Below are 22,307 nucleotides of genomic sequence, written 5' to 3' on the forward strand. Positions count from 1 at the left end.
CTGTTATTATTAAGCTTGACATCCTGTTGCTTGCAGCATCTATCTGGGCTAACAGGCTGGAATTTAAAAGATGGTCACTTGCCACATGAAGTTAAGATAAAATAATTTCAAGGGAGAAGTATAGGAAGAGCTTGGAAGGACATGCACATGATCTCTGCACTTTGGCACTTAGAGAGCTCTATGAGTACTTGCTTTGGCTACTGAATTAAAAATACCAATTTCTCTCTTTTTCTGTTTTCTCCTTAATCACAGAATTCTGATTCTGAACATTCCAAGTCCTGACAGAGCATGGTTTGTACACTGACCTAATTGGCATAATATCACAACAGAAACCCTTTGGCAGTGAAAGAAAACACCCTCAGAAAATTGTTGTCCTCTAGATTCAGATGGGGGTCTCTTCACTATATGGCTGTTTGAGGTTTAGAACAGCTGTTCATAATCTCTTAGATTATCTCTTCCTAATACAAGCCAACCCAATCATCTGCACAGATGCTTCCAGCTAGGAAATGCAAAGTTGTAGCAGAAGGTTTCAGAACGTTTATTACCTTGTGCAGTCTGGCTGGGACCAGGTGGTTGGGCTTCTTTTACAGGCCATCTTATTTGTCAGCATCTCTGCCAACCTTGCTGCCTCTCGCAGGGCGGAATTGAATGTGACATAATGCTCTTCCTGGCACTTCAGATCGTGCTGCAGTAACTGCATCTGCTTCTTCACACCTTCCTCATATTCTGCAGCCAACTGCTTCCTGTGCTGCATCTCTTCTTCTGCCTAGGTGGGATATAAGATCCAAACAGTTCTTCTCTTGCTTTAGCTAAATGTAAGCAGAAATTCTAACTTTTCTGCCTCTCATTAAAATAACAAAAATCAGAAATTACAAATAATTTTGATCTATTCATTTGAATTGGAGCACATCTATGATAATAAGTCTAATATGCTGAACTGCAATTATCCAGCACACAGGTGATAAGTATCCAGATCTGAATAAGCTAATAGCTTAAGATATCCTTTTAACAAGCAGTGCAGAACTTTTAGGAGTCACTTAACAAAAGTAACTTTCATAACTACTTACTGTGCAGCATACACACTTTTCCAAGTGAAACAATGAGTGTGTATCTGCTTACAGGGCACAAAATCACAAAAAAATTCTAAGAACTTTTCTAAGAACGGAAACAAACAAAAGTGGAAAAAAGATGTTACACTAATAAAAAAGATGTTATGCTAATGCAGACCAGTGCGTGCTGTTCTCATAGCAGAAAGCTCTGCTACTGAAGAGACCCCAAAAGAGCTGAGATGAATGGGTCCATCAGACAGATCAAGAAAACAAAACAAGTGAGCAATCTTTCAGAGGCGTTTCTGTGTTAGCATGAAGCAGCAGCAGCAAATTCACAAGCCTTTAAAGGTCCAGCACAGCCTGTTGTTTGCAATCATACAAAGTTAACTGTGTTGCAGACTATGACAGATGAAGTGTTTACAATTACAAAACGATGTTCTAAATGACCTAAATTTCCATTTAGGAAAGGAGAGTGCTGCAGATGTCATTTGCTATTAGTGGTGCTGAGCTCTACCTGCTGTTTTGCTTTTAAGTAATTCTCCATCGTTGTGCTCTCATAAGACTCCACCTCTCCTGGGATATTTAATGTCATGATCCAAAGGCTTTTCAGTGCAGATATTTCACTTGTAAGCTTGCGATAAAACGTTTTCACCTAAGGCAAAAAAAAAAGAAGAAAGAAATTAGGACTGTAAGAGATAATATGAAGGCAGTAAGTTTTCTCTGTAACATCGGTGCCTTTTTATGCAACAGAAGTACATGGCAGCCCTGAGTCCTCAATACAAATTATTTTCACACTAGCATTCCTGAGTCCCAGTGATCTCTCCATGCTAACTGCATGCTGCCATGCAGCTCCCTCTGCTGTCCCTTAAGCCAAACATGCAGTTAGATGAGCGCTCCAGACAGATCCATTGTAGTTACTGTGGGTCAGTGAAATGCTATCCCGCTGATTTCAGCTGTGAGACTATTATGAAATTCAAATAACAGAGCAGGACTCCATTTCTGTGTCACCACACATTCATTTATATTTACTTCTCCTCAGTTTAATCTACGATTCCCAGGTGTTTGACCAGGTAACCTGTATTACTTTTATTTTCCAGATGAAAAATTGGGGCTGGGAGACAAAGTCCATTTCCAAAAATGTGCAGAGCAGATTCATAAGAAAATCAAAATGTTCTGCCTTAAGGTCACTATGCTTCACACCATATGACATGGTATAAACAACATGTTTAAGAACACGGATACATGTCAGTGTTTCTAAGAGCATGTAAGTTGAAAGAAAGTACATACAAAATAGGTGATGGGAAGCAGCAACATTACTAGTTTTTGACTCTTTCTGTATAAATTAGTAGCCCCCAAGTGCACTTTACCTCTTCTTTGAAATGGCCCAGTTTGGCTGTGACTGACTGTGACTGCCTCAGCAAAAGTTCAAAGAAAACGTTGGTGTTAAACGACTCAAGGTCTATCTGTTCTTCAGGTTCCCAAACGCCACCCTTTCTCATGGAGCAGGCTGAAACACGAATATTCATCTATTAGTGTTTTTCACTCCATGACTGTTTTCTTTATGCAAATCAGTAAGTCTGGGCCACTGCACGTTGCTAGACATGGGATCCTGGCTCCATACATACAAGAAACCAGGCAGCCCCACTGTTATTTAGGTTTTTGTTATCTGACCTGTTCCACCAGTGTTGCAAGAGTCAGCATCCATGCTACCCTTGTTCTGCAGCCAGGGGTGATACTTCTTGATGGGAAAGACTGTTGGTATATTGGAGGAATATCTGTCCAGATTGTACTTCAGCTGCTGCCTTCGAAATGGAGGGCAGGCAGTGCCCTTCTGTGACCAGCTAAGTCCCTGACAGAGAAGCTGCAGGACACAACAAAAATGAACACAAGAACTTCTTTTCTTATTGTGACAAGTTGCATTTTGTGATTCATGTGTCAGTCACTCAACAAGCAGGATGCACCATTACTTTTGCCATAAGGCAAAGACCCTGAGAGTCTGTTTTCTAAGTACCTCTCTGGGATGGTCTGTTCTAAGGCAGAATTGCTAATCTTAGCAGATGAGGCTGAAACCAAGGGGAAGGAAGTACAGTTATGTGTTGTTTGATGATGGATGAATAAATCCATCTTCTACCACAGTCTGAAGGCCCACTTCATTTGTTGTGCTCTGATCTCAGGTATGTTGTGCTCACAGGGACTTCTGCCTGAACAATTAGTGAAGAACTGCAAGCCACGTGAATGAGCACTGCAAAAACTCATCAGCAATTGACAGATCTTTATCATAACTTTACAGGACTTACTTATGGCTTCTTTATTTTAAGACAGGTTTGTGCTTATGTTAAAAAAATAATTGTCATCTCATCCTCCTTCCTGAAGAGATGCATATCATGGAGAATTTCATTATGTGGTTACATCTAATGAACCAGAGAACAGAAATGAAATTCACTGTACCTTAAGTGTCTCCAAGTGGCCTATGCATCAGGTAAATATCCTCGAGTGTCAGTGGGGCTGGATAAATTCATAGGGATGATTTTACCCCATATATAAAACATAAGGTTGAGCCCAAATGTTCAGTTTTATAGGGGATGCCTGAGGAAACAGGTGGCTAGTGGGTTCACTGCACAGAATCTTTCAAGAAGAGACTTTGTGTAACTGTTACTTACTGTCAGCACCACGCAGGTAATAAGCAATGTGAGAAGTCCTGTGATTACTCCAATAATGGCTGTCCAGTCAGGTTTCAGCAGGAGGTCTTGCTTTCTGGCAATGCCCACCTGCACAGCATATCTGGGAGTTGTGGGGAAGAATGGCCCCTCTTCGTAACACTGTCCTCCAGGTGGCAGGACCCTGATGTACTTAATGAACAGCAGCAGAAACGCCAGTCACTGTCACTGCATGTTATTTAAGTGTGCATAATGACTTAAATCTGAAGTGTTATTTTGGCTGTGACACTGAGTCAAATCTCTGCAGCAGCTGCACCATTCTGCACTCCCATGTAATGCCTGTGCACAGAAACACCAACATTTGTTGCTGAATTCACCTCTGCAGCATGGCATGTAAAAATGAAAAGATGCTCAGTCGTATCTTTAACATTTCCTTTCAATTCCCAATCATCACTTGGAGCATTTAAATGCTTTGCTAACGATACTGTACATGCAAAGACAGCATTCCTCAATACAAACCATTTTTTTGTGCTGATTGCTGCTCAGCTGTAACACATAGGTACCAGGGTGCTGGAACTGGAAAAGGAAGAAGAGGAAGGTTTGGGAAGCAGCTCTTATTTCCTCTGCAAGTCTTCGAAAGTCCGCCCAGTCAAATTCGGTGTTTGTGTTGTACAAGTTGTTCCTAGGAGCAAAAGTACAAGAGTCTGTTCTTGTCACTGGATTGTGTGTGTGTGTGTGTGTGTGTGTGTGCGCACAAGACATGTAGGTTTATTTATCAAGCTTTGGTTGCTGCTTAGGATTCATCTACACCACTGAGTACCCGGGGATTAGCTAGAGTTTAGGTGCTGAACCTCTAATTGTCCACACAGTGGCACTGTGTTTGAGGCTGTTCCAACCAGCTCTGATGTACGTAATGAAACGCAGCAGGAATTAACCCTAAGCAGAATAAATATTTAGAAGTGAAGAAAACAGCCACTGGGACCCTTTGTAAGGGTTTCAACACCACAGATGCCAACATGGCACCCACACGTAACGTGCTGTAATTCATTACCTGTCCCTTCTGTTACTTCTTTGCTTTCAAGCTGGATGAACGCCAGAAGTGAAATGAAAATAGGCCACAGGGGAAGAAATCTCCAGAACTGCCCACAGAAACAAAAGCAGCAAAGGCAGAGCTCCTAAGGCCTGCAGTGCACTAGAATGTGCTTGTTCCTACCAGGATGAGTTTACCAAAACCTAAACCTTAGCTCAGTGATTACAGAAAGGGAAAAGAAATTAGGATGAATGAGAGGGAATATAAAGCATAAGGCAGTGAGAAGTCAACTTGCAAAATATTAAGACAGGTCTGCCTTTTAGTGGGTCAGAAATAGCACCAGCAGGGCAACGGGAACAGCATGTATATATTTGGTTTTGCTTCTTTTAAGGACAGAATATTGCTTTCCTGATGTCTTACGTGCAGTTTCCAACTACACCATCCTGTCTTTTCTGTCAAGAAGACATTGAAGCACACTTAATGAGACTTCTACTCTTCCTAGTCATGTTTCCTCTGAATTCTACATTGAGAAAAGTGAAAATTTCAGCCATCTTTTCTGTAGCTCACCTAAAAATGCATTAGCTAAGTTCTACATTGTACTTACACATCATAAACTGGGTAATGCTCCTTGGAGACAATGAACACAAAGGTAATGTTAGCATTAATGCACGTGGTAGGATTTAAGATGCCACTAAATACGATTTTTGATGTGGAGGTTGAAGGTCTCAGGCTTTGTATCGAGGAAGATCTGAGTTCTTCATGGTCAGAATTAACTGTAAAAGCACAGGTTTGGATCATTATGTTTGGATCATTACCAATGATTTTCCATCTACAGAACTGCTGCAGGATACACTATTTCCTATTTGCTTTTATGACTAAGCTTTATAGACACAAATCTGGCTTCGAGAGTAAGGCATACTGTCAAGCCAACAATGCCACTGACATCTTCCTGACACTGGATAATTTTGCACCACATTTTCTTATCTTTTTCGCAACTCTGAAGCACATTTGGTAAAGAAGCAGAACTTCTTGCAAAATCTGCAGCCTCTTTAAGGAATCTGTCCCCTTGTATGGCTTGGCTATGGCTTTGAGGATAACTCTGGAGGCACAGAAGAACTAAAGTCCTGCTCTCCAAGAAGAATGCAAGTAGAACTAATGAGAAAGCAATCTGAAATACCAAAAGTTACGCAGATGATGGTGTAAATCAGAATTGCAGAATGAACCAAAAGAGTGGATCAAACCAAAGGAGAGGTGTGAGAGGAACAGAAGACAGCTTAGCCCTGACATTTCCTCCTGGGCTCTACCCTCCCTGCAGACCTGTGGACATGGTGGCAGTGAGGGGGCCACGTGCCAGCTCTGTGCACCCAGATGGAGGCACAGCTAGCACCTGGCTGTTCCTCATCACCCCTTGGGAAGAGGCAGGGCCAGGAGGATGCAGCTGCTGCCTCGTGGGCTTGGGTTGCAAAGCAGGAGGCTCTGATGTGCAGCGCAGGGAGTCAGCTCTTTCTTTCACTTCACTGTGCTTAGAGTGAAAAGGTTTTCTGGCTATTTGAAGAAGGTAAGGTCTGTTGGTTTCTGTTTCCTAATTAGTTTGGTACTGGAGATGGTTGAAGCACAATTAAACCTTAGTGAAACTGTATTTAAATATATGCTTTGTAACCAAATGTGAGAACTTACCTGGAGCTGCTGGGGAGGAAGACCTGTTTTTGTGAAGTGACGAAGCCTTGTTCAGCATGATGAAGTCATGAAACAGCTGTGGGTCAGGATTATACACTCCTAAAAATCCTCTCCCTAAAGCAATATAAAAAATATCCATTACTTCTGGTTTTCAACAAGCTGGACTTTGGTTTTTCTTCTAGTTTATAGAGTATCAGCTCACAAACTCCACAAGTTAGGCTTACAAAGCCTCAAACCAAGTTACATGCTTTTCAGTTCATTTCTCTTATTCTAGGGCAGTGCTTTAGAACACTTGGGCCTTATCCAAAGGCTTTAGGGTTTGTTTGGTGTTGCAAGACCTGTTCCTTAAGCAGCAACTGGTTTAACTTGGCTGTAGTCAATGAAACTGTGTCAAGGTACCATAGGGAAACGATTGCATCCTATTGTTCTTATTAAATTTTCATGCACTTGTATAAAAAGCTTTTGGCTCACAGCTTAATTCTAGAATACTTTAAAAAAGAATGTTTAACTCCTTCTAATTCTGCTTGATACATTCACATTAAAATCTGAAGCCCAAAAGAAAATCTATACAGATAAAGATTGTGAGAAGGGCCTTTTGAGATGCATCTCTTCTTAGAAAGTGAGAGTGGGAGGGAATCTCTGTCCATTCCTGGAATACTGGAAATGTCCAGAACTCGGGCAGTGTTTCAGGACTGAGCAGTGACTCAGCATCACTTCATCATGCCAGGACGTAAGTATCCGAATTTCTTGTTGTTTGTGTTAAAAACAAGAAGGAAAGGCCAGTTTTTATAGAAGCCATTTAATACCTATTTAATAACATATCTCTAAACCCAGCTATCACTTTTGTTATCCTCTTCCTTACCACTTGCTTTCACGATGTATGCTGGATGAGAGCATTTGCTTTGTTCTGAAGTGCAGACATTTTCTAAAGGGAAATTTGATCCTAGTAGAACCGTTCTTAATTCTTCTAAGAGAACAGCAGCCTAATAGAAAAGGAACTCAGAAAATGTATGTGAGTGTTTCACACTATTGCAAAGCAAGGCCAAGTACAAAAAATATGCTATGTGTATAACAGGCTTGTGCCGGGGGGTTTTGTTTTTTGCTTTCTGTACTTCTTTAAGGAAATTAAAAAATAAATAAAAATTATGTTATTTGATAAAATGATTACTCAAAGTCTACAAAGTTTAGCAAGAAATAGGTTGATCTTAAAAATAACAGCAGTTTTTACCTTGCTCCCATTTCTGTAAGTGATAAAAAGCTGAGGATTTTCCTCTGCACAGGTGATCTGCAGGGTTTCTCTTTGTTGCCTCCTACACTGAGAATCACAGATGTTATCCAGACGGTCAGTTTGACAGATGCAGAGGCCAAGAACCTTGTCATAGCCTTGATAATCCCTGGGAATAGTACAAACCTGCAGGAGAAAAAAAGGAATAAAATAGCAGCTTGGAAGACAAATAATGACCCATCCTCCTTATGCGAGGATGGAAATCTGGGCTTCCTGATAGGCTTCTTGTTTCAGTTTGAAGAAGAGTTAAAACCTGCTGTGAAAATGCTGTTAATGCTCGGTCCTCATGCTGCCTGCACCTAGGAAGAGCTAGGGAGTCTGCTTTTAGGGCAATGTTTGCATGGGTCTTGGATTTGACTGACGGAAAAACACTACACCTTTTCTGAGCAATAGTGAGTCCATTCCTTCTTGGTCAGGCACTGTCCCTCCTGATTTCGGGAGGCTGAATCTCGACAGACATCATATGTTCTTCTGACACAATGACTTCTGCCACCCACAGAGCTCTGATAACCCAGAGGGCATGTGCAGTGGGCGTCACGAACCTGGAAGAAAAAAAGAGGGATTCATTTAGAAGCCTGCATGTTTCTAAATGAAGTCACTGTTATGCACCTTGCTACATTAAGCATCACGCCTTATTTGGCTGAGATCAGAGGAAACCTGAGGGTCCATTCACACCATCTTTCCCTTCCCAATAAAAGAGGGATGGATGCAGCCCTGAAACTCAGAACACGTGTAGAGCTGCTATGCTATTTTCAGCTTGGTGAATGTGTGTAAGTGGAAATGAGATGCAGGACTGGAAGATGCCAGTGTGAGAGGGGGGTACCCTGCATTAGGGCAGCACATTTGAGGTGGAGAGTAAAGACCAAAGCCTGAAGTAATGGTGACCTCCATTAGGACTGAACAGCTGCTACAGAAGTATCCGTGTACCTGAAACACCTGGCCTTTCCCAAGACAGATGCACGTTTCCTGCCCTTCTGTGGGTTGTGCTGCCTCCGAGCCACATGGGAGGCATGCTTTTTGGCCAGGCATGGGGTTAAAGAAATCCACTGGGCAAGCCAAGCAGCTGTGTGGTGTCAGTGCTGCTCCTTCGGGACGGAAAGTGCCTCGGGGACACGGAACTGGCGTGCTGCTTCCTTCGGGGCAGAAAAAGCCTGTGAACAACAAAACCAAAAGCATATCATCGTTTTTTCTTGTACAGTGTGGCTTTATTATGTACATCAGATAGAGTTAGTGCCTCTACAGTTTAAATAAAGAGTGTTTATTTGCATTATGACATCAAGATCAGTAAAATGAACCATGCCTCGTTTAAAAATATTGCCTGCTTTCAGTGCTGCCTTTTTAATGCAGTACAAAAAGGAAGTCCTCGGATATGTGAATCTTATAACAATACTGAATGCTCTACAGTAGCTGATTAAGCCTACTTCCTTTTATTATATTAATTGCTGCAAGACTAATTCATTACCTAAGGGCCTCTCTAGCATTCAACACAATCAATGTCTGGCTGCATTTGTTGTTGAGCTGTGTGTGACAGAAAAGCATTCTAAAGAAGCTAATGACCTCTGGTATATTATCCCCAAATACCTGCTGGGCAGTTTGTCAGATTCTGTTTTCTTCTGCAGTTTTCTCCACTTTGACAGTCCTTGTGGTGTGGAAGTTGCAGCTCCCCATGGTCACAAGCAAAGCTCAAAAAAATGGTCAAAATGAAGAAGAGGGCCATCCATGTATTGCACCTAGTAGCATGAAGTCTCAAATGTGAACGACAAAGGCATAAGGAGAGCTTTCTTTTCAGCCACTGAATGTTTAATGGTGGGTGTAAGCTGAAACATATTAAAGCTTGGTGTAAAATATTCATGGCAGCTACTTGAGCCCATCGTATTCCCCTACAGGTCGTGTAACAGGAACTGTTCTCAGACCAATGTAAAGACTTTGCATATGGAATACAACTTTTGCAGCATAAATAAATGCTTATCTATAGCTACAAACAATTTGTTACTGTGCTTTGTAATCTGAACTTTTCAGGGTCCCCATAACAGCCTTGATTTTTCCAAGACTATGCATCTACATTTACTGTAAGGGATCATGAATGTGTGTGTGATATGCTTATTCTGTCTTTGGAAAGGCTGCATAATTTATGATGAGCATAAAGCAAAAACCCTGCTGAGCACTCTGTGTCTTTTTCAGTGTTCAATATAGAAAAAAAGTAATTATTTGTGGTTATTTTGTCCTGTTTTTCAAGATTGGTGGCAGATTTTAGTACACGGTTCAAGGATCTTGTTTGGAACACCTCCTTTTCCTTTCTTCATGGGGATTTTAAAGGTTGCAACACCAGCCAGTGGCTCACCCTGCCGAAATCCGTGTAAATGGAGTCTGCTGTGTCTTAGACTGATGGGCTCTTAAATGCTTCTGAAACCTTTGCCCTTGTGATATAAAAGACAGCTGTCCCTGCCTGCATGTGTCATGGAGGCACTGTGTACATAGCAGAGACCTCTGTTTCCTTGTGAAATATCTAACCAAACATGCAAAAGCACTTAAGGATAACACTCCTCATTTCTCTCCTCTGCTTGCACCTTTAGTGACACTATTTAACACACGTTTCTTAAAGGTATTTCCAATAACTATTAATTCAAAGAGTTGAGTGGACTTCTTAGAGGTGCAATAAAAAAGTGGTTTCCAGATATATTTTGTATGGCAGTCATCACTGCACTGGATCATCAGCCTGGAAAAATAGCAATGGAGAGGGAGGGCATTCAGGGAGAGATCAGAGTGGCCTGGGTTAGAAAGGACCTTAAAGATCATTCAGTTCCAAGCTCTGCTGTGGCTTGGCTGCCAACCACCAGCTCATGTTGCCCAGCACTCCATCCAGCCTGGCCATGGGCAGTTCCAGCACCAGTGCTGGTGAGCACTTCTCTGAGCAGCCTGCACCAGTGCCTTACCGCCCTTGATACCTGACCTAAATCTCCCTTCTTTTAGTTTAAAGCCATTCCTCCTTGTCTTATCAATATCAGAATGAGTAAAAAGTGTAAAAAGTTGCTCTCTTCCTGTTCATAAACTCCCCTCAGGTACTGGAAGGTCACAATGAGGTCTCTTTTGAGCATTCTCTTCTCCAGAGAAGTCCCTCAGCCCTCGCTTAGAGGAGAGGTCTCAGCAAACCAAGACCTGAAGTGAGCAGAAGCTGCAGCACCTGCTTCCTCATGGACATGTTAACACAGGGAACTTAAGGCAGGGCTGTCCCACACCAGGAGCCAGTTGGGGCCCTAAAGGCCTTCAGACTGCTGCTGGTTTCCTCTGGGCCTCACAGGGCCACTTCCAAAGTGACTCTGGTGTTATATGGAAACCCACACACAAACCACACAAACCATTCACTGTCAGCCCACCAGGGCGCCCCGAGATGCTACACAACTCCAGGCAACGTGGCTGCCAGTACCTCCTAAATTAACTGCAGTGTCCTGGCGAGCTCACTGTACTGCATCTCCTCATCAATTCCAAATAGAAGGCAACCATCCCAGCGCATTATTTAAGAAATTAACCACGCCATGATGCTAACCATGACTGGGCTGTGCTCTTGTCAACAGCCGTACTGCACCTTTTGGACCCTGAATTTCGTCAGACTGCGGTTCTCCGTGGAATTACCACAGCAGGCCCAAGCCCAGGCCCAGGCCCACCCTCGACGCTGGGCCGCCCCACCAGCGCCGCACTGCCCCCACCGAGCCTCGTCTGCTCTGGAGGAATGGATTGACTGCTGCGCAGGCGCACTACGCGCAGCCATACCCGCAAGTCCTCCAGGGCAGACGAGGCGCGGGACAGAGCGGAGCCGGGAGGTTGCACACAAGCGGACGCCTTCCGGCCCCGGTGGGGTCGCTTCCGTCTGTGGCTGCGGGGTTCGGCCCCGAGGTTCTCCGCAGGCCCGGAGCGTCCCGACCCGCAGCACGGTGTGCTACAGAACAGCGGAGCTGTGACTTTTAATTCCACGTCGGACGGATTAGGAAATGCCTTTGGAGGTCCCCTGCAGGCGGCCTGGGCGCGGCATTAGGCACCAAGGGTGACCTTGCTGGGGCAGTGTGGGAGCAAAGGGGCCCGGAGCTCCTGGAGAGAGCTGCTGGGGCAGCATCTGAACTGTGCACCGTATGGGTTGTCGCAGCTTGTTGAATTTGCTGTCTGACTTTACAGTGAAAAGATCAGTTGGTATTCACTTGTTTACACACAGTATAAAAATACACAGCTTTTATGTGCCGTGTACCTAGCAAACATTGTGCTTTATAGCAGAATGTGCAGTGGAGCATCCACTCAAGTATTTTGGTTCTTAAAGTGGCCCCATCTGCAGTACTGTGCCCAGGTCTGGAGTTCCCAGGACAAGAAAGACAGGGAGCTGTTGGAGAGGGTCCAGAGGAGCCACAAAGATGATAAGGGGCTGCAGCACCTCCCCTATGAAGACAGGCTGAGGGAGCTGGGCTTGTTCAGCCTGGACAAAAGAAGGCTGCGGGGTGACCTCATTGCAGCCAGCAGTACCTAAAAGGAGCCTGCAAACAGGAGGGGAATCAACTCTTTGAAAGGGTTGATAACAGCAGGACAAGGGAAATGGTTTTAAGTTCAGGGAGGGAAGATTGAGGTTGGATGTCAGGGGAAAGTTCTTAACTATGAGAGTGGTGAGGTGCTGGAACAGCTGCCCAGAGAGGCTGTGGATGCCCCGTCCATCCCTGGAAGTGTTCGAGGCCAGATTGGATGGGGCCCTGGGCAGCCTGGGCTGCTGTGAAATGTGGAGGTTGGTGGCCCTGCATGTGGCAGGGGATTGGAGCTTTGTGATCCTTGAGGTCCTTCCAACCCTGGTCATTCTGTGATTCTGAGATTTAACTGGAATCTGAGCTGAGATCACAGTCCTGAGTGTTTCTGCTCTGTGGCTGCCTGGTGCTGGGGGTGCCCATGCTCACCTTGTTGGAGTCTGCATTCCCCAGGCACCCAGCTCTGTCTCTGAGCATGCCTGGAGCTGCCCCATTGGAGAAATCTGTGCGTAGGTCCTGCCCAAAGCAGACTGGAATGCAGGAACTGGCTTTGCTGCTGCCTATTCTGTCCCCTGCAGGGCTTTGCTTGGTGCTTAGTCACAGAGCACACCCAGTAAGTTCTGGCACTTGCCAAATAAAACAGAACTATTTTGTTGTCTTCTCCTTCCTTTTGTTTTTCCCAATCTCTCTTACCTCGCAATGCCTTGCTGCCAGTCAGTATCTGTGAGCAGGATAGAAAAAGAGGGAGTGGAGAGGAATAACTGCTTAACCTGATCACTCTGTTCAGCTGAAGCTACCAACATCCTCTAAATAAAGCAATTAATAGTTCTGTGGTTAAGCATTCAACTCCTTCCTTTCAACAGTTCTATATTTCAACCAACTTCTTTGTAGCTCTGGATTCCATTGTAAATCTCAGAGTTCTAGTGCTACAGTATTCCCCAGGGAAAGTCAGGTTGGAGAGGGTTCCTATCAGACAGAGCACAGACAGAGCTCAGCTGTGGGAATGCGATGTGTGTGGGGTGAGGAAATGGCACCAGAGTCTCCCTGAGACATCAGGTCTCATAGCCAAGGAGCACGAGAAGTTGGCAGCTTTCCTCCGTACAGGACAGATTTTATTTATTTGACTGCTCTGCGCTGTAGAAACCTGTGTTCAGTGGTGATGGGTCTGGAATAAGGAAATGGCTTGCAAAGCTTTTTCCCTGTGAAGTCTTAGGTTAAAGATTGCTGCTGTTCTTAGCAGATGTACAACTTCCCTTTTCCACAGAACGGATACACAGTGTTGCTCTGTATGTCAGGTTGTCATTTGCCTGGCAGAGCCTGGAGTTGAACATCCCCATAAAATGTTTTGTGACTGTAATCAAGGGCAAGAATAGCTGGAGCCTGAGTCATCCGCAGAGCCCTGCCTGACATGGTGACAGAGGCAGGTAACTTTTAGTTGTTATTTAACTTTTCAGTCCAGCAAAAGGACACCAAAAAAGAGGGAGAGGCCACGTGTAACAAACGGCTTGTTTTCCCTTTAATTTGTGAAAGAAGATTAAAAAAAAAAACGAGCAGGCTGTTGTGTGAATAGTGTTGAAAAGCAACATATTACTGAAGACAGAATGTGGAGGTTTCACACCTTCTCAAATATTGACTGAAGAGACTGGAGTGTTCTTATCTGATATGGGAGGGAAAGCATCCCTGGTGAACAAAACAGGTGTTGGATTTTTTGTGGGTTTTGTTGTTGTTCTTAGTTTGTTTGTTTTAAGATCGTGTAATTATTTTGGTTAGCAGTGCTGTTTTTTCCTTGTAGAACATAACCACTGGTGTTTCCAGTGTGTGGAAGATCCACATTGCAAACAGGACATGATGCTTTACTGGTTTTCTTTCTGGTCAGCAGGGTTTGAGGATTGATTGCTATTTTAATGACATGCTGTCTGAATTAAGAGGCACTGAGATGTTTTTAGTGTACACAGCAATGCAGACCAGCAACATTTTCATCTTTTTTCTCCCTAAAATCGAATGAGGGTTTTCTAAATGAAGGAAATGTGTTCACACAGACACAAGTGGCATAAATTCTTCTGCAAATATTTGACCAACCAACTCCATAGTTGAACCACGTTGTTATTTTTCAGTATAAACATTGTTCTCCAGGTAATGCTCTCTGTGGCCTCTGATTCTGCCAAAGAAGGTCTCTAGATACCTTTAGATAATGTTCCGTTTACAATTGTATGGACTTTCTTAAGAAAAGATTAAGCAGAAGCTGAAACACTTTTAAACCTTCCAGTGAAAGGCTGGGCTTTCACAAATGTACCTTGGGACAAAGCCAAGGCTCTCGATGGTGTCACCCCGAGTGGCTCTTGGGAGATGGCTGCAGCTTTCCTCCGTGCAGCCACAGGCTGAGGGCGGTGGGGCAAGCAGATATTTGGGCTGCTCCCTTTCAGTTTCCCAGCTGGCTGAACTGGGAGAGGAGGGTAAAGTTGATGTCCTTCCCTTTGGAGGAGAGGATCTTGCTTTGCAATGCAGCGTTGTCTCCTTGTGCGCATTTTGGTTGTGCTGTTGGTTTTTATGTACATTTCTAGAATGCACCTCATCCTGCAAAAGAGGAAGGAATCATTTTCTGTACAAAATATGAACATGTGACAGCATAACATGGAGTTTCTCAGGGCAATTTGTCATCATCACAGAAACAACACCCATTAAATTGCAGCGGTGAAAGTGACCAAACAAATATCTTATGTGTGTACCTTCCTCTTTCCCTGGCCTTCCTGATTTATTTCTCCCCGTTCCTCAACATTTACCACTGTTCTTATTCATTCCTTTTGGGGAATCAAATGAATGTGAGGTTTCTGGCACTTGGGACTCAACTGCTGTGCTGGAAAACAAAACACCTGAAAGCTGTTTATTTTGAGATATTCCTGAATTATTAATTCAGGTAAATGAGTGCAGATTTTTTCAGGTCCCAGGGACAATGCAGACTAGAAGCTGTGCTTTTAGTGTTTTTTTTAGTTTTTAGTCACATATATATATCTATATTTGCAACTGCAATGTTAAAACCTTGTGGGACATAAATTAATGCCTTTGTAACTGAGCTCTATTTCTGGATGAAGAGATGGGCTGAAGTGGAGTGTATGGAACACAGTGGGGCTTAGCTTTGGTTTCCTCAGGGATTTATGAACCAAAGCTCCATTTCATTGACAGAGAATGTAGCTGATTCTTTTGTATGCCAACATTATGCTATTGGAAATGGCTCACTATGAACAAATAAAACAGAAATCCAGCATTAAGGTGACCTCCATAACGCACATAAATACCATCAGGATGGACTCCAGCAGTGAACGTGCGCCATGTGAGCAAATAAACTCCTTGGCTGCTAACAACAAGCACTGCTGGATTCTGCAGAAGCTTATCTCGCCTTATATCAGAAAAGAGATTGCCTTTGTGTGTGACTAATGATTCCAGTGAAATTGAAAGGTCGTTTTTTCTAGCAGTCAAAACATGCACACCTGGAATGTTACAAAATGAAATCAGGAGCTGCAAAGCTGTTTAGATCCATAGCAAAATAATGTATGTTCCTGCGTTTCCTGGAGTTTTTCTCTTGCTGAATTGAAATGTGATTTCATGGCAGCGCTGCACACGTAGCTCTTGGTCCTGTGCTGTGGAGGAGTTGTGTGGGATGGGGAGAATGAGATCCAGAGAAGCCTGGTGAGGATGATGGGAGCTGAAGTTGGAGGGGCTGTGCTTGCAGACAGTGACATGCCCTGTTAAGCCTCAGTGTTGGTGAGGATGGAATTTGTTTGGCCTTCAGGGCAGGTTGCTGTGTGTTTCCATGCTGTTGGTGAGCAGCTTATATGATTGCCTGCTGGAAGTAATGGTGAAGGGTTCAAAAATGGACTTCTTCGGCAGCAAAGGGCTTTAGAGGGCTTAATTTAAAATGAAGCAAAACCCAATGAACCTTAACATTTAAATCTGTCACTAATGTTTTTGTATCAGCCCTTGCTGTATGTTTTCCCTTAGATCCAAAGGCAGTATTTATTCTGGCTTACATAGCAAGCCTCAGGTGATGGTATTATGATTTCTGCATGTACCTGTTACACCACACAGACTTCAGTATTTGTCTTTGGAGATCTCATTACGTTCCAAAACATGAGACTTCTGTAAACTTATTGGGGCAGGGAGGATGGATAGAGATGACAAATGGAGATAAGTTAGAGCTGGGACAGACAGGCCTCTTGTGAGTGAAGTGGCTTCAAAACAGATGACAAGATATATTTATATTGTTGCCTGGAGACCTGGAGAAGCAGGGTGTTTGTCTGGCATTGTATGGAGCTCATCAAGAACCCCTCACCTTCATCTTCCTTCAGGAAAAACTTTTCCTGATAACCTCATTTGAAACTTCTTCCTTCTCGTAGAAGCCGTGTGGGACGAAGGATGGGGAAAAGGCAGGAAGCTGAGAGCACTGCTCCCTGTGGCTGGCTCCTCGTGGAGCAGGGAGCCTGGAACCCCAGCCCTGCCTGTGGGCCGGGAGGGGTTTCTTGCTTCTGGGCTGATCATGAGCCAGTGCCCTGACCTTCCTTTTCCTACCTCTCCCCACTGTAACTCTTTGTTGGACTGCCTTGGACACCATGTGCTGCAGTTGCAGTTCTCCCTCCTCTGTGTTTTGTTTCATCTGCTTGGTGCAGCTGCAGAACAACTCTTGTTTTGAACTGAATCATTTTGTTTCCAAGTTTCTGCAGCCACAAACAGAGCAGGAAAAATAAAACTCAATGGGTGAGACTGTTCTAAAAGAATCTGAATCAGCCAAGAGCCTCTCCCTCCTGCTTGGCTCCGAAATTTGGCTCTTCCAGCTCTGCTTGCAACTCATCCCAGTTGTCATCACGTGGAGGGATGCAGAGCTGTGGGAATTGGGATGCAGAGTGGTGAAGAGGAAGTGCTGATGCTTCTTCTCAAATTGCAGATATATATCCATATTCTCAGAGAGCTGCAGAGGGCTTTCTTCAGTGCCTTCCATCCCTCTCCTCCCAACTCTTTCCCTAGCTGGGATTCCCTTCTATGAAACTTAGTGCTGTTGTCCCATTTGCTGTAACTGGTGGGAGAACACAAAAACCTTCATGCCATCACCACTACTGACAGCAGCTCCCAGAGGAGCCATCTGCACCCCCAGAGCTGCAGTCTATGGCAGGCTCTCTTGCTGGCTGCAGAATGATGTGCTGCTAAAAACCTGGCCCAAGATCCCTTCTCTGCTCTTTTTCTTTCTCCTATGTCCAGATACAAACAGCTTGCATGCAACTTCACGTTCATCTTTTGCACATCTGTGATCATGCTGTGTTTCCCTGCTCAACCTTAAGGCACTGATTTAGTGGGAGAAGGGTCTAACATGCAGCCAGAGCTCTGCTGAGGTAACAGGGAGGATGCAGTTCCTGTTGCCTGGCCTCAGGCTGTTTTAACAGAGACATTGCTGCAACTTGCAACCTGTTTTCAGGATAACTTGAGCTCGTAGGGCTCTGGCTCAGATACCTTTTTCACCCAGCCCTGAATGGAGAGGCTTAGAGCTGGCAGCCCTAAGAGTTGATGTGAATTACTATAGGATCCTGCATCTCCATTAATGACTGTGGTTGCTCTGTCATTCACTCCTAAGCGCAGGGACTGTGGCCTTGCAATTACCACTGGTGGCAAATGTGTGCAGTGAGAGCTTCTGTCCTTAACAGGACCTTCTTCCAGCCAGTCTGCAGCAGATCTCTCGTTTATCCTTTCCTCATCAGGAACATCCCAGAGAGCTGCTGGCAGCACGGATCTGCTCTTGTTACCTATTTCTGTATTCCTGTGCTGAATTGTTACTAATTCAGTGGTGAAACTCTTACGCTGCACTTCAAAATAATGATGCATGATGGTGCTCACGTATCTTCAAAGGAGCAGGGAATCAAAATAACCATGTGAGCCAGTGCATGACACTCATTTTGTAACCCAGGGTGAGAAGCGAGGTGAAGAAGCCAAGCATTTCTCTAAGTATGCCTTGTGCCACAGTTCAAAGGCAGTGACTGCAGCCTGGGGGAGCACGGGGAGCTGGCTGGGGATTCATTAGCTGGAGGACGCCTGCTGCATGCAGCCTTGCTCCCTGTGATGCTGCTGGGTGGCACAGCACGCTGCTGGGTCCCAGGCTGCTGCCCGCGGCTGTGGCTCATGGATGGGACCCAGGGCTGGGCAGTTGTGAGCCCAGCTGTAACGTCAGGGTGGCTGCCAGCATCCTGTAACCACTGCTAACTGAGCATGTTTGAACTGGGACCAATGAGACCTGTGGGCAGGCTTGTGTTGTGTTAATTCAGAGTGGTGTCCTTTGAGACAGCCCTGAATCATAGAATCATAGAATCACCAAGGTTGGAAAAGACCTAAAAGATCATCCAGTCCAACCATTCACCTATTACCAATAGCTCCCACCAAACCATGTCCCTCAACACAACATCCAGTATCACTAACACTTCCCACCCCAGTCATCCACTGCACACGCTGGGTGCAAAGCCTCAGCCCCAGAACTTCCATTTGATAATAATTATTTCTCCTCTTTCAGCCCAGCTTTGAGAGCAGCTGTCTGTTGTACCACTGCAGCTCAGCTGTGCTGGCAGTAGGGAAAACACAGTGCTTGCAGAGCCTTTGGGTGCTGTCAGGTCTCTTTGCCCTTCTGCCCACCCTTACACACTCATCAGCTCCTTATTTCCTCCCAGTTTCTCCACCAGTTCTGCCACGAGTGTGTTACAGCAAGAGAAGTTCATACAAACCAGAAAGCTTCATACAGCATGAAATCATGTATTTATTGAAGGAAGGGACAATGAAGCAATGTAAAGCACACCTACTAATGGTAATGCAATTAAGTTATAACTCATAGAATATATTTCATAGGCTAGTTCAGTTTAGCATATGTTGAATAAACGATAGGTTAAGGCTCCTGTCCTCCTTGATTAAAGTTGAATTCTTATAGAGTAGATTTCTACACTTTTTAAAGATATCCCATAAAATGATCATTTTTTCACTTAAAATGCTTACTGATGCTCTTCTATGTTCACTGTATCACTTCATTCTTCATTTTGCTTGCGATGCAGCATCTCTTCGTTTTTACTTTACATAAAGGGTCTTCAGTTTCAGTGAGTGTTGGATCTGATCCTTAAATCCACCAATGAAAGCCAAACCACTCAGATGATCCTCATTAATTCTCTTCACATGAGGAAGGGCTGTGAGCTCAGATGTGAGTTAAAATGCCAACATGAAGGAGGAATGAGTGGTAATAGAGGGGATCTTCACCTCAAAGCACAAGAGGAAAATCTGTTTATTTCCATGTGAAACCCAAAAGGGGAAAGGATTAAAGCATGCAGAACACCTATGGCAGGAGGGGGATGTTCAGCTTTACAACCCATTATGTGAACAGCAACACAAAACTGTAAGGTACACGTAAGAATCTTGATGTAGGTCTCATCCAGACCCAAGAATCTGAACATAGATGAATGCAACCCTGATCAGCAGTTCAGAACATGAGAAACATAAGATAGGACCAAAATCCCACTGGAGTTAACTTAAACACTGTCACTTTTCAGTAAAACTTGCTTCATGTTGTGCAACGTAGCTCTTGGAGCTTAACACTTAAGGATACCCAAGAAGAAATAAAAGGAACCTTTTGACAAGAAAATCCAAAGAGATCATTAAAGATCAGTTCCCCAAGCGTGCTGAGTACTCAGAGCTGGATCCTGCAATGTTACACGTGAAAAATCTCCCATCTACTTTAATGGGAGGTACATCTGTGAGTTGATTGCTGGATCAATCATTTCGTAGCTAGGTAAATGTAGATTGCTCCATACGTAGCAAACAGGGAAGTTTCATAGAAACCAGCGAATTCACAATCAGAAGTTCAAATTAAATGACATTACATCTGGGAAGAGAATTTTCTTTCTATTAATTACCTAATTTCTAGCAGTCCCATTGAATACTTCTGTATCTGGCAGTTGAAAATTTTTTAGGCAAAGCTGCTCGGTCTAACAGCGCATTGCTGTGAAGTATTCTTACAGACCTACGTTTTATAAAGCTGTATTCCTCTGTTAGATCATCACAGATGAACCATTCCAAATGTTTTACATCCCAGACTTCACCTGAAGTCCATTACTGGTGGCAAATTCTGATTGCATAGATAATCAGCTCAACTCTTGTTGAAAAAATCTGCTCAGTAGCAGCACAGCTGTGTGTTGTGCTTTGGGTTTTGGTCTGTCTTTTTTTTGGAGGAGGGGGATTTTGTTATCTTTTTCCAGTGCCTTGAATTCAGACTGCAGAGACTGACCTTACATTGGTACCATCAGGACTAGGTCCTTAAGGGCTAAAATAGAAGGTTTTCCTCTTAACCAATGGTAGCTGCATTAAAAAAATTCAGACATTGGGAAAGTAGAACATCTAGAGTTCCAATGGCCCTCCAGAAAGCAGTGCTAATGCTCAGCTTCATGAGAAAGTTAAGACCAATTCATTGACTGGAGCATCTAACACTGTCTAAGGATTTGCCCTGCCAATCAAGTTACTCTTGATTGCTGGGTACTGAGGAGATATCTTCAACAGGCAGTTCAAGCTATAATACTTTTGAAGACTTTTACTGTCTGTTTTTGGCCTATTCTTCAGCAACAGCTGCAGCACACGGACCACGAGATGCAGATAACGAGCCTTATCAGCATTTCCCTGGAAGGTAATAAATGAACACAAATTCGGTTCAGTTTACATGTGATGTCTTCTTTCTCATGCCAAACACACACTGCCCTATTTTCAAGCTAAAGAGGTTCTGTGCAGAACTCTGGACTTAATCCAAAGTCTGTTGTAAATCACTGGGCATCTTTTCCATCAGTTCCCGTGAAGCTCATAAATTATGGTTATATAGCAGTGCAGGGGATGAACCAGAGCTTGACACTACATTGCAGCTCTTATATTACTGAGATTCTGACAAGGAGAAAACATTCACAGAAAATACCTTTAAGAATAATGTCAACGAAGTCCAAAGGTGAAACGGGCAGAAGCTCAGAGAAGTGATCTGCTGGTGAGGGACACGGCACTCCTGGAGCTTCCAGCAAACCATTACTCTGCATGGATGAGGAAAGCAGAACAGTAAATTTCCAGCAGAAGTCTCTGTGTTCAGACCATGCTCCAGTTTTGAGATTCCAAACCTAGATTCTGCTCCTTGCCATCAAAAAGGAAGGGGTGGCAGAGTTATCAGTTCAGTCAGAGATGAGCTGAGTTGAAATTATTTTCATGGCTTCTGTTGTGAATTATTTCTTACAGAGCATGGACTGGATGGTCTTAGAGGTCTTTTCCAACCTCGGTGATTCTGTGATTCCCTAGAGGACCCGAAATGTGGCTTTCAGTCTGTTTTCCTAGTTCAAATCTTACATTACCAGTTTCTATACATATGCATAAGTGAGAGCTCATCTCTGATAGTCAAAAGACACTGAAAAAGGTGGAAGGGCTGTTGTTACTTTCAAGCACCGAATATTTGTTTAATATTGGACAAGAATACTGAAGTCTGTGCTGCATATCGCATTATTTCAGCTGAACAGGATTTTGAAATGGAGTCCACAAGCTTTCACTTCTCAGTGCTGGTGCCTTGTGTCCTGTACCAAACACAGCAAGAGCCACGGATACCCACGGGACCATCTGGATATTTTGGGACCTGCCATGTGCTTTTGGTGCAGAATGGATGTGCTTAGGGTTGGAGGAAAGGATACAATTCAGCTCTTCGTCTTTTAAGGAATTGCTGAAAGTAAGGAGACATTGGCAATGTCTGGGGCAACGTTTGCAGTCAGAGATCCTTTGGAGCCTTTCCCCTGAAGAGGGGATTCTCTGCCCTGTGCCAACCAGGGCAGGGCTGGGAGCATCTCCTGTGCTCACCGAGGGCTTGTGTTAATCTGGGTTCTCGGGTACGAGGTCAGAGCCTGTGTAACAGGTGCTGTATGGTTACCTCTTGAAGAATGTCCAGTTCCTTGGGTTTATGAGTCTGGAGCAAACACATCAGCTCGGTGTTCTCCTCAATTTTTAAACAGGGAGCAGTAGTTTGACATGAACGTAGAACCTGCAAATGCAGTGAGACTGTGATTGCAATCAAACAGGAAAACGTAAGGT

The 22,307-nt window shown here is 44.0% G+C and overlaps 1 protein-coding gene across 1 annotated transcript in view; it reads right to left on the reverse strand.

Annotated features, from left to right (window-relative positions):
- Positions 1 to 22,307, reverse strand: part of LOC306954695 (uncharacterized protein) — a gene marked incomplete at both ends in the record, with an annotated part of 36,303 nt that overhangs the window by 7,806 nt on the left and 6,190 nt on the right. The window contains 3 exons of the mRNA XM_079545855.1: positions 589 to 766; positions 1,564 to 1,701; positions 22,147 to 22,257. Of these exons, the coding sequence (XP_079401981.1) occupies positions 589 to 766; positions 1,564 to 1,701; positions 22,147 to 22,257 (427 nt within the window). The remainder of the gene's footprint in view (positions 1 to 588; positions 767 to 1,563; positions 1,702 to 22,146; positions 22,258 to 22,307) is intronic.

Source organism: Tetrao urogallus, assembly GCF_951394365.1.
Source record: "Tetrao urogallus genome assembly, chromosome: 22".
NCBI lineage: Eukaryota > Metazoa > Chordata > Aves > Galliformes > Phasianidae > Tetrao > Tetrao urogallus.